The sequence below is a fragment of the Ranitomeya variabilis genome, chromosome 6 (genome assembly GCF_051348905.1).
Source record: "Ranitomeya variabilis isolate aRanVar5 chromosome 6, aRanVar5.hap1, whole genome shotgun sequence".
Classification (NCBI taxonomy): Eukaryota; Metazoa; Chordata; class Amphibia; order Anura; family Dendrobatidae; genus Ranitomeya; species Ranitomeya variabilis.
Window position 1 is genome coordinate 147,803,835 of NC_135237.1, and position 12,718 is coordinate 147,816,552.

The window sequence follows — 12,718 nt, forward strand, 5'->3', positions numbered from 1 at the left end:
GTTCATCTGAAGCAACTTCAGTTTGCTCCTCAGTTACAATACTGTGTTCCTCTATTTCAAACATTTCTGTGTCTGTGGACCCAGAATGTTCCTCTAGCTGCTGGTCACCATCATTACTCTCATTCATTAGCTTAATAGTACTTATCATATTTGAAGCATTGTCAGTTACGACAGAAAGAACTTGCTCTTTTTTAAGTTCATAGTAATGCAGAACCTTTTCGACCAAGACCTGGAGAAACTCACTGGTGTGATGAGCTTTGGTGTCTTTTACTGCCAATGTCTTGGTAACTATTTCATTTTTGTCACAAACAAATCGGACATTGATGGCAAAATAGTTCACTCTGTGACGTGTGCAGGCATCCATTTCAAGAAAGAGAAAGCATCCCTTGAGAGTTTTTTTAAGTTCTTCCTTTTGTTTAAAAGCTTCTTCGATTACTAATTTTCTAATACTCTCTCTCTCCAGAGAAACACCAAGCTTGCGGGCCATTTCCCAATTCAGACACATAAAAGCTGGTCGTGAAAATAATGAAATAGGCACACTATCCTTTACAACAAGCTCTATGATGTTTTTTAAATGTATCTACTGTCATTGTCACAGTAAATTTGTCACTGACAAAATATCTTGCAACTGATGGCTGCAAAGTTCTCTGCTCCTTTGTTTGGCTGGAAGAGCTGGGCACTGGTTCATTGGTTTGGATGCAGTCTTTCTCATCCACTGCTTTCAGTACTTCTGGATGAAAGCGCTGTAAATGTCTCTTTAGACTAGAAGCTCTGGTAGGAGCATTTTTATCTTTGCCTGAATATGCACTGATCTTGGCTTCACAGCATTTGTTTTCGTCTGGATCATTTGTCATACACTGACAGACATAATGTTTTCTATCTTGAGTGATGGTGAAATGTTCAAATACAGCTGATTTAATGTGACGCTTCTTTGACGTTCTCAGGTTTTTAATTCTGCATTCACAATCCAAATGACAATTGTTTTTCCTAAAAACAATTGTACAAAATTATTGCCAGGTAGTACAACTGATATAATTGGTCAGTAATACTGTTATTCCTCATGTACTCACAGTTAACTGATGCAAAGTTTGTTGAAAGGATAATACTTCTTACAGTCTTCCTCTTCTGAGTAGCAGCTGTGAGATGCTTGGAAGACGCACACGTAGTAAACATCTAGTCTAGAGGAGGAGCTTTACTACTAAGAATTTGCAACACATTTTCACTTTCAGTTTCATACATTGTAAGTAGGGGGGTTGGGGCAGCATGAGGTTAACCAAGTATAAGATTAGATAAGGGCAGTGGAGAACAGTGACACACAAGAAGTAAGAAATGTCTCTATCTCCAGCAGAACTGCTTATCACTGTTGTTCATAGTTTGATAGAACATATATATTTGAGTAACATTTATAAAATTCATATGAAAGTTCAATTATGAAATATTAATACATTTTTTTAAAGCTGGAGTCAGAGTCGGTACATTTCTACCGACTCCAACCAAAACTAACTCCGACTCCACGACTCCGACTCCACAGCCCTGCTAGGGACCCTTCCGCTACCGGCATCGGACCGCCAGGACTGGGTAGTCTTCTTTTTCTTCAACCTTCTTCACAAGGTCTGTCTGAAGAGGTTCGCCTGTCAGGGACAGGAAACCAACTGATGCAGGAGAGAGGTGCCGCCCTTTTATGTCTGTAGGTTTCCTGTCCCTGAAGGGCGGATCCCCTCTCTCGTGGTGCTGTCATGGGGACTGAATAAAATGAAGTTACAGGCTGATTCAACTTCAGTGGAAATGCCTCAAGACAAGTGGTCGGGCATCTAGGAAATAGCAACCACAATATTGTACAGTTTCACCTGTCTTTCACTAGGGGGACTTGTCAGGGAGTCACAAAAACACTGAACTTTAGGAAGGCAAAGTTTGACCAGCTTAGAGATGCCCTTAATCTGGTAGACTGGGACAATATCCTCAGAAATAAGAATACAGATAATAAATGGAAAATGTTTAAGAACATCCTAAATAGGCAATGTAAGCGGTTTATACCTTGTGGGAATAAAAGGACTAGAAATAGGAAAAACCCAATGTGGCTAAACAAAGAAGTAAGACAGGCAATTAACAGTAAAAAGAAAGCATTTGCACTACTAAAGCAGGATGGCACCATTGAAGCTCTAAAAAACTATAGGGAGAAAAATACTTTATCTAAAAAACTAATTAAAGCTGCCAAAAAGGAAACAGAGAAGCACATTGCTAAGGAGAGTAAAACTAATCCCAAACTGTTCTTCAACTATATCAATAGTAAAAGAATAAAAACTGAAAACGTAGGCCCCTTAAAAAATAGTGAGGAAAGAATGGTTGTAGATGAAGAGGAAAAGGCTAACATATTAAACACCTTCTTCTCCACGGTATTCACGGTGGAAAATGAAATGCTAGGTGAAATCCCAAGAAACAATGAAAACCCTATATTAAGGGTCACCAATCTAACCCAAGAGGTGCGAAACCGGCTAAATAAGATTAAAATAGATAAATCTCCGGGTCCGGATGGCATACACCCACGAGTACTAAGAGAACTAAGTAATGTAATAGATAAACCATTATTTCTTATTTTTAGGGACTCTATAGCGACGGGGTCTGTTCCGCAGGACTGGCGCATAGCAAATGTGGTGCCAATATTCAAAAAGGGCTCTAAAAGTGAACCTGGAAATTATAGGCCAGTAAGTCTAACCTCTACTGTTGGTAAAATATTTGAAGGGTTTCTGAAGGATGTTATTCTGGATTATCTCAATGAGAATAACTGTTTAACTCCATATCAGCATGGGTTTATGAGAAATCGCTCCTGTCAAACCAATCTAATCAGTTTTTATGAAGAGGTAAGCTATAGGCTGGACCACGGTGAGTCATTGGACGTGGTATATCTCAATTTTTCCAAAGCGTTTGATACTGTGCCGCACAAGAGGTTGGTACACAAAATGAGAATGCTTGGTCTGGGGGAAAATGTGTGTAAATGGGTTAGCAACTGGCTTAGTGATAGAAAGCAGAGGGTGGTTATAAATGGTATAGTCTCTAACTGGGTCGCTGTGACCAGTGGGGTACCGCAGGGGTCGGTATTGGGACCTGTTCTCTTAAACATATTCATTAATGATCTGGTAGGTTTACACAGTAAAATATTGATATTTGCAGATGATACAAAACTATGTAAAGCAGTTAATACAAGAGAAGATAGTATTCTGCTACAGATGGATCTGGATAAGTTGGAAACTTGGGCTGAAAGGTGGCAGATGAGGTTTAACAATGATAAATGTAAGGTTATACACATGGGAAGAAGGAATCAATATCACCATTACACACTGAACGGGAAACCATCCTAGTTAATGATAAACTTACCTGGAGCAGCCAGTGCCAGGCAGCAGCTGCCAAGGCAAACAGGATCATGGGGTGCATTAAAAGAGGTCTGGATACACATGATGAGAGCATTATACTGCCTCTGTACAAATCCCTAGTTAGACCGCACATGGAGTACTGTGTCCAGTTTTGGGCACCGGTGCTCAGGAAGGATTTAATGGAACTAGAGAGAGTACAAAGGAGGGCAACAAAATTAATAAAGGGGATGGGAGAACTACAATACCCAGATAGATTAGCGAAATTAGGATTATTTAGTCTAGAAAAAAGACGACTGAGGGGCGATCTAATAACCATGTATAAGTATATAAGGGGACAATACAAATATCTCGCTGAGGATCTGTTTATACCAAGGAAGGTGACGGGCACAAGGGGGCATTCTTTGCGTCTGGAGGAGAGAAGGTTTTTCCACCAACATAGAAGAGGATTCTTTACTGTTAGGGCAGTGAGAATCAGGAGAATGCTCCTGATTAGGCGGCGGATGGTCTCCTGAGGGATCTCCTCCCAGACCTGGACTAAAGCATCTGCCAACTCCTGGCCAGTCTGTGGTGCAACATGATGTTGGTGGATGGTGCGAGACATGATGTCCCAGATGTGTTCAATCGGATTCAGGTCTGGGGAATGGGCGGGTCAGTCCATAGCTTCAGTGCCTTCATCTTGCAGGAACTGCTGACACACTCCATCCACATGAGGTCTGACATTGTCCTGCATTAGGAGGAACCCAGGGCCAACAGCACCAGCATATGGTCTCACAAGGGGTCTGAGGATTTCATATCGGTACCTACTGGCAGTCAGGCTACCTCTGGCGAGCACATGGAGAAAGAAATGGCACCCCACACCATTACTGACCCACTGCCAAACCGGTCATGCTGAAGGATATTGCAGGCAGCAGATCGCTCTCCACGGCGTCTCCAGACTCTATCACGTCTGTCACATGTGCTCAGTGTGAACCTGCTTTTTCATCTGTGAAGAGCACAGGGCGCCAGTGGCGAATTTGCCAATCCTGGTGTTCTGTGGCAAATGCCAAGCATCCTGCATGGTGTTGGGCTGTGAGCACAACCCCCATCTGTGGACGTCGGGCACTCAGACTATCCTCATGAGGTCAGTTTCTAACCATTTGTGCAGACACATGCACATTTGTGGCCTGCTGGAGGTCATTTTGCAGGGCTCTGGCAGTGCTCCTCCTTGCACAAAGGCTGAGGTAGGGGTCCTGCTGCTGGGTTGTTGCCCTCCTATGGCCCCCTCCACGTCTCCTAGTGTACTGGCCTGTCTCCTGGTAGCGCCTCCAGCCTCTCGACACTACGCTGACAGACACAGCAAACCTTCTTGCCACAGCTCGCATTGATGTGCCATCCTGGATGAGCTGCACTACCTGAGCCACTTGTGTGGGTTGTAGAGTCCGTCTCATGCTACCATGAGTGTGAAAGCACAGCCAACATTCAAAAGTGACCAAAACATCAGCCAGAATGCATTGGTAAAGAGATGTGGTCTGTGGTCCCTACATGCAGAACCACTCCTTTATTTAGTGTGTCTTAATAATTGCCAATAATTTCCATCTGTTGTCTATTCCATTTACATAACAGCATGTGAAATTTATTGACAAACAAACAGTGGTGCTCCCTAAGTGGACAGTTTGATTTCACAGAAGTTTGATTTACTTGGAGTTATATTCTGTTGTTTAAGTGTTCCTTTTATTTTTTTGAGCAGTGTATTTTTAGATATGTAAAGAACATTGGCTTTATTTTTTTTTTTCGGAGTGAATGCTTTTGCTGGCTAGAATTATTGTTCGCAATTTGAACACTTTTACAATTGATAATGACACTAAAAACAGGCAGTTCACCAGAAGGAAATCTATATTTTATCTTCACGCTTCAAGATTTTACGAGTTTATTTTACTCATTAATATAGCGCCATTAATTCCACAGTGCTTTACAGACATTATTGGCACTGTTCCCATTGGGGTTCACAATCTAACTTCCCAACTAATATGTATTTTAGAATGTGGGAGGAAACCGGAGTACCCAGAGGAAAGCCACACAAACACGGGGAGACAAACAAACTCCTTGCAGTTGTTGTCCTTGGTGGGATTTGAATCACAAGACCCCAGCACTGCAAAATCACAGTGGCTCAGTGATTAGCACCGGAGAGCCTTGTACCTCTGGGGTCCTATATTCAAATTCCACCAAGAACATCATCTGCAAGGAGTTTGTATGTTCTCCCCGTATTTGTGTGGGTTTCCTCCGGGTACTCCGGTTGTGTCCCATACACCAAAAGAAATACTGACAGGGAACCTAGATTGAGAACCCCAATGGGACAGATATTCTGGAATTAATGGCGCTAAATAAGTTAAATAAATAAATAATAGTCATTAGCGCTATATACTATGATCATACAGTTTTTTTTACAGTACAGCCTAAGAGAACGTGCAGGGGGCGATACAAATGCACATTGGGGCAGATTTACTAAAAGTAATTTTTAGACAAATTTAGAGTAGACAGTTTGAAAAACATGCCAATTGTCTTCCACTGGCTCATAATGTTTGATGTATTTAGTGCCTCTCGACACCTTTGTCTACTTATTTATTAATACACCATCTATTGGTTGGTTTATTTTTAATCAGTATTGGGTGTCACAATTTTGGTACACTTAGGTGCACTTAGTTTCCACCAAGAATTGGAAATACTTTACTGACATATAAAAGTAGAATATTGTTCAGAGAACTAAAACACTAAGGGTATGAGAAGTTATCCCCAGGATAGTGGAGAACTTCCTGATCATTGTGGGTCCGAAAACTGAGACCCTCATTGGAGCACAGGTCAAGCAAGTGGAACTCCACTAAATTCATTCTTAAAGAGATTGCCCTTTACTTTAATATTGATGGCCTATCCTTAGGATAGATCATCAATGTCTTATTGGCCAACAAGTCCGACACCTGTCACCCACGACAATCAGCTGTTATCGGTGTTGGTGGCCGCAAGTACTTACTTGCGGAGTTGGCCGTCTACGTGTAGTGGCTACCGCTGGCTACTCCACATCCGCCTCCTATTGATTTGAATAGGAGGAGGATGTGTAGTATCCTGCGGCAGCCACTACACGTAGACGCCAGCTCCGCAAGTACTTCCATTTGGCAGCCACTAATGACCTATAGGCCATCAATGTAAAAGTAGTGGACAACCAAGCACCAGACACAGTCAAGCTCAGATCTCAGCTATCTCTGGCGTTCCCATTAAGTGGTCTGACCCCCAGTGCTCAGGAGCTTATTCCTTGTAGAATCAATGTACTAGGCTTCTACAAAAGTAAGACTAATTTAAAGTTAACGTAGAAGTCACATACCTTGGTGTCCACGGTTGGTCCTTCTTTATAGCCAACATCCTTTTTGAACTTTTTCAGGAAAGACGGCTCTGAGGGCTTCACATAGGACACTTGATTCCTCTTACTCATGGCTGAAAGGCATTAAACTAAGAGATTGTGATAAAAATACAATGAGAAATGGGAGTGTAGCAATCCCCAGAGTAAATAACTAATAATAGGACACATGGACAATTTAGTCTTTCTGGGCCTCAATTGTTATCAAGCCTCATCAAATTTTTCAACCTAATCATAGGTAAAGCGGCGTAGTGGTGGGCAGCCAGCACAGCATGTCCACTGTGATTTTTTTTAACACTGTGTAAACAGAACCGCGGTGCGTTTTTCCAATCCACATCATGCGCATTTCTCTTGTGGGTACGCAGAGTTTTCTGTGTGTAATTTTGCCCTAGACTTCATTTAGCTGAAGGTGAAAAAACCCACATGCATTTTTAGTGAGTTTACACAGCAAAAAACAAACAAAGCTGTAATCCGCACTTAAGAATGTCAATACCAGGAAGTTTCAAAAACAAAGCAGCTTTATTTAAAGCATGAAACACCAAAAAGACATAAAAACCACACAAAAACGCAAGTAAACTAACGTGCAAAAATTCTGCAGTGTCAAAAAACTCAATAAACATTGACCATGGGAACACAGCCTTAGAGATTGCGCTCTGACCTACCAATTTGTTGCTGTTTTTTGTATAATTCAGACATGAAAGGTTATACCTTGTTATAGATCTTTTTGGTTTTACTTCATTTTTAGAATGTGACATTTTATTGCCCAGTTCCGGCCTAGTCTAACCTGATCCCTAACCTAAACCTTGTTCGAAAAAGAGTAAGAATGTCTGATTTAGGCTCTCCGCTTCAATGAGAAACAAAGTTTTAAAAATAAAGGTGTTTTTTTTTGTATGCAACAAATTATTACCTTAAACCTCCGTAACCCTTACCCGTGTTAGTGCTAGAAAAAAAAGAAAAATGTAAAAGCAGTTGCTCTGAGTTCTGTGCATGTGATTCCAAACTGTCTTCATTCATCCTGTCACAGTAACTGTTTATGCTGAGTGCGGCAGTCAAGAGCAGTTTGTCATAGCCAGCTGCACTCTGCATAGGCAGCAACTGATGATATGTGAAGGATCGCTATGCGGCAGCAGTGACACTCTTCCTGGCTGCTGCGCTCTACACAAGGAGCACCGGACAGCACGGCAACAAGGAGAAGAGACACTTTCAATCAATTGACAGTGGGGGAGAATTTTTGTGCCCACTTCCCATTCTACGCCCCTATGTAGGTGTCAGAAGAATGGGGGCTTTGTCTCCCAGCTGCACTATTGGTGATTTATCATTTTTTTGATCAACATGGGCAAAACTTGTTAGAATTATCAACAGTCGCTGACAACCCTCCTCATCGCTGACAACCTCCTCATGGCCGACAACCTCCTCATGGCCGACAACCTCCTCATGGCCGACAACCTCCTCATGGCCGACAACCTCCTCATGGCCGACAACCTCCTCATGGCCGACAACCTCCTCATGGCCGACAACCTCCTCATGGCCGACAACCTCCTCATGGCCGACAACCTCCTCATGGCCGACAACCTCCTCATGGCCGACAACCTCCTCATGGCCGACAACCTCCTCATGGCCGACAACCTCCTCATGGCCGACAACCTCCTCATGGCCGACAACCTCCTCATGGCCGACAACCTCCTCATGGCCGACAACCTCCTCATGGCCGACATCCTCCTCATGGCCGACATCCTCCTCATGGCCGACATCCTCCTCATCGCTGACAACCTCCTCGTCGCTACCATCCATATCACTGACAACCTCCTCATCGCTGACAACCCTCCTCATCGCTGACAACCCTCCTCATCGCTGACAACCCTCCTCATCGCTGACAACCCTCCTCATCGCTGACATCCCTCCTCATCGCTGACATCCCTCCTCATCGCTGACATCCTCCTCATCGCTGACATCCTCCTCATCGCTGACATCCTCCTCATCGCTGACATCCTCCTCATCGCTGACAACCCCCTCATCGCTGACAACCCTCCTCATCGCTGACAACCTCCTCATCGCTGACATCCTCCTCATCGCTGACAACCCTCCTCATCGCTACCATCCATATCGCTGACAACCCTCCTCATCGCTGACAACCCCCTCATCGCTGACAACCTCCTCATCGCTGACATCCTCCTCATGGCCGACAACCTCCTCATGGCCGACAACCTCCTCATGGCCGACAACCTCCTCATGGCCGACAACCTCCTCATGGCCGACAACCTCCTCATGGCCGACAACCTCCTCATGGCCGACAACCTCCTCATGGCCGACATCCTCCTCATGGCCGACATCCTCCTCATGGCCGACATCCTCCTCATGGCCGACATCCTCCTCATCGCTGACAACCCTCCTCATCGCTGACAACCTCCTCATCGCTGACAACCCCCTCATCGCTGACAACCCCCTCATCGCTGACAACCCTCCTCATCGCTACCATCCATATCGCTGACAACCCTCCTCATCGCTGACAACCCTCCTCATCGCTGACAACCCTCCTCATCGCTGACAACCCTCCTCATCGCTGACAACCCTCCTCATCGCTGACAACCTCCTCATCGCTGACAACCTCCTCATCGCTGACATCCTCCTCATCGCTGACAACCCTCATCATCGCTGACAACCCTCATCATCGCTGACAACCCTCATCATCGCTGACAACCCTCATCGCTGACATCCTCCTCATCGCTGACAACACTGCCACCTGTCATGAACTGCAATTTCCTGCTGGGGATGTCACGTGTGTCAGTCACCAGAAATCACCACTAACCTGTGCAGCTGTGGAATAATGAGAAGCCGCAGGGAAAATAATGACTCAGAGATCAGGGGCTGTAGAGGGATAAACCATATGTGACACATGGAGGCCGGAGAAGCAGCGGAGCTCCGTAATACAAGCCTCCAGCAATCACACAGCAGCAGAGCTGACACCGAAACATACCTCTCTGCAGACACAGCTCGTCTACCCACAATTCACTGCGTGATGCCAAACAAACTCCATCCAGCAGACGGCGGCCGGGAAGTGACAATCCAACCGCAGCGAAGGAGTATCGGACTACACAAAGATGGCCGCCGGAGCCTCACACACACTAGGTCCGTTTCCGCAAGTGGGTGTGACTTACAGCTGCTATTACACAGTGACTCTGAAGCGCCAAATTTGAAGTATTCGCCATTTTGCTTTTTGGAAGAAGAAAAAGAGTGAAGCCGTATATCACCGAGAGAAACGCGGGAGGACGAGGACGATGGCGCCGGGGACTAAGGGTATGGCGGCAGTGTCAGGGTAGCGGTGTGGAAATAGAGCAGCAATGTACTTGTCACACCGCTAACGACCACCTATATGACGCGACCACCTATATGACACGGCCACACTAGGCTCTGTTCACATCTGCGCTTGTTAGTCCTTATTGTGGTTCCTCACCAGAAATACAAACCTAGCAGCAGAACTGGCCCCAGAACCGCATCAGCTCCCAGCGGCGCACAGGCTGGGCTTGTCATAGTGGCCGGCACCAATAGCGCAGCGTGTTTGTGAGCCCCCAGCTCAGGTGTGAACAGAGCCGTATCCACACCAATGGTCCTGGGCCAGATTCTCCCTCTCACCATTTATAACACACACACACGTTACCCTTTTTCTTTCTTTTTTTTTTTTTTTTATAACACCATCATGATCGGATCACTTTTTTAATGCAATGTTAGATGTTCATCTCAAAAGGTTTCCCTAAAAATTAAGATGCTGGAGTCCATTGTTCTGATGAGTTGTTACTAATGATGAACGAACGTGCTGGGATAAGGTGTTATCTGAGCATGCTCGGGTGCATCTGCGAACTTGAAAAACACGTTCAAGACCCCACAGCTGTTCGACAGCCATAAACACCTGAGGGGCGGCCTGTCTGTTGCGTAATCCCTGCATGCGTGCAGCAGTCAAAACAGCAGCAGGGACTCGAACATATTATTTGAGCATGTCCGAATCACTGTTGGCACCCGAGCATGCTCAGATAACACCTTTTTCCAGCACATTCGCTCATCGCTAGTTGTTACCAATTTTCCGCGAGATACCTGGTAGAAGAGGGGCTCCGACCACGACTGTTCTTTTTACTCACTATTGATGGGTGTTAAATCTTCCTGTTTTGCTCAGTGATGGCGTTGCACTCTTGTCATCAGATTAGTTGTCAGAGCAATAAACATGGTGGCAGATTATTACCCCGTTGATACAGTCTTGCTGCTGTTCTTCATCACTGTGCCCTCAGCACCAGATTACAGACTTTAAACCAATGTCTTACTGTTGTTGGCACTTCCAGCGTCTCCCAGGTAGTTAGGAAAGTGCATCAGTAATGTGAGAACCAAAAGGTGCCAGTAATTTTTAGGTTTTGTAGCATGGCTGAAATACTTAAAGGGGTTGTCCATGCTCAACTGTTTTTAGCTCATAGATGTAAATAACAACAAGCTGAGCTTTTCTTGCCCTCTCTGGATTTTGCACTACCTCTGCCCCTGTATTTGTTGAGACATCACTTCGACAGGGCTGCAGTCAATCACTGAGTTCAGCATCTTTGCTTGTCAACATCAGCTCATTGCTTGTTTTCAGCTCTGTTGACTTGACGTCCCTGCTGCAGCTGCTCAACAAAGAGAAGGGTAGCATTGGAGAGATCCTACTGGACCCAGGGAGGGTAAGATCTGGGCAAAGAGCAGCCTGGGGGGCACATTGACTAAGGACAGGGAAATCACATGTAAGTAGCTGTTCTGTGGCAGTCATGGGACAGGCCGAGATGCGGGTCAGGTGCACAAGCTACATTGCACGCCCGTCTATCAGCGCTCGCTGCTGGAGTAGCACATACTGACGTCCCTGCTGCACTGCCTGTGAATAGACCCAGGTCCATGGTAAGCAGCCATGCACGATAAATGTTAATGCCTCATTGAATGCTCCAAATATCTCTTCACCTGGCCCAGCGTGTGCTTCTGGAATAAATTGAGGCTCATTCAGCCCAGAGACTTATTCGCCATGTGAAAAGACACTTGGAACTCATGCAAATGTGACGTGTCACTCCATACATTTTACAGGGGTGGGACATTTTTCCAATGTTTGATTGACTGCTAGTACACCATGCAATAAAGCTTATAGTGGTAATATGAAAACATCAGGATGATTTCACATTGCGTTCTGTGTCCCCGTCGGAGCAAACATCCGAAGTTCCCTGCAAAACTGGGACCGGACGCATGTGCCAACGGGGCCAATAGACTGTAATGGTGACTGCAGAGTGAACGTGCGCTGTAACGTGCACCATTTTTGGCAGTGTACGCCTACAGGAGGCGGACACTCACACCTAGTAGACTGCATCTGAGTGTCCTCCTCCTGTAGGCGTTCGCTCTGTTGGCCCCGTCGGAGCATGCGTCCGGACCCCGTTTTGTGGGGGATTTTGGACATATGCCCTGACAGGTGCACCATGTGAATGCACCCTTACATAAGTGCTAAAATGAATATTGGGCAGAAATAAGTTAGGCCAATTGCTTCAGTCCTCCACAAGAGCTCCAATCTCTCTAGAAAATTAAAGGGATTCTGTCACCAGGTTTTTGCCACCTAATCTGAGAGCAGCATAATATAGAGATTGAGACCCTGTCTCCAGTGATGTGTCAGTTACTGGGCTGCTTGCTGTGGCTTTGGTAATTTCCTGATGAAACAGATTTTATCATTAGATGACTAGTAAACCTGCTGCTATGTAGTCCAACCACTGCCCCACCACTGAGTTTGCGTAGGCAGAAAGGTGCCAATCGGTGCAGTGTATAATAAAACCTGGCGCTCCACTTATATTATAAAAGCGTATTTATTTGTCAGCAACCAAACGTTTCGGTCATTAATCAGACCTTCATCAGTTACTGTAAGTATAAACAAAGAACAAAATATACAGGGGAACAGAAATATACAAAGGAAAAAACAAAATAA

The 12,718-nt window shown here is 45.1% G+C and overlaps 2 protein-coding genes across 5 annotated transcripts in view; one reads left to right on the forward strand and one right to left on the reverse strand.

Annotated features, from left to right (window-relative positions):
• The window catches only part of KIAA1143 (KIAA1143 ortholog), a 40,740-nt gene extending 30,851 nt beyond the window's left edge, over positions 1-9,889 (reverse strand). Inside the window, exons 1-2 of one of the 4 annotated variants that reach the window (XM_077269094.1) lie at positions 9,728-9,889; positions 6,721-6,845 (exon numbers count right to left, since the gene is read on the reverse strand). In XM_077269094.1, the coding sequence (XP_077125209.1) occupies positions 6,721-6,828 (108 nt within the window). In that variant the 5' untranslated portion in view covers positions 6,829-6,845; positions 9,728-9,889. Of the gene's footprint in view, positions 1-6,720; positions 6,846-9,559 lie in introns of all 4 variants that reach the window. The other 3 variants (XM_077269097.1, XM_077269095.1, XM_077269096.1) reach the window with 3 other exon arrangements.
• Positions 9,806-12,718, forward strand: part of KIF15 (kinesin family member 15) — a 169,351-nt gene continuing 166,438 nt past the window's right edge. Inside the window, exon 1 of the mRNA XM_077269093.1 lies at positions 9,806-10,047. Coding sequence (XP_077125208.1) covers positions 10,029-10,047 — 19 coding nt within the window. The 5' untranslated portion in view covers positions 9,806-10,028. The remainder of the gene's footprint in view (positions 10,048-12,718) is intronic.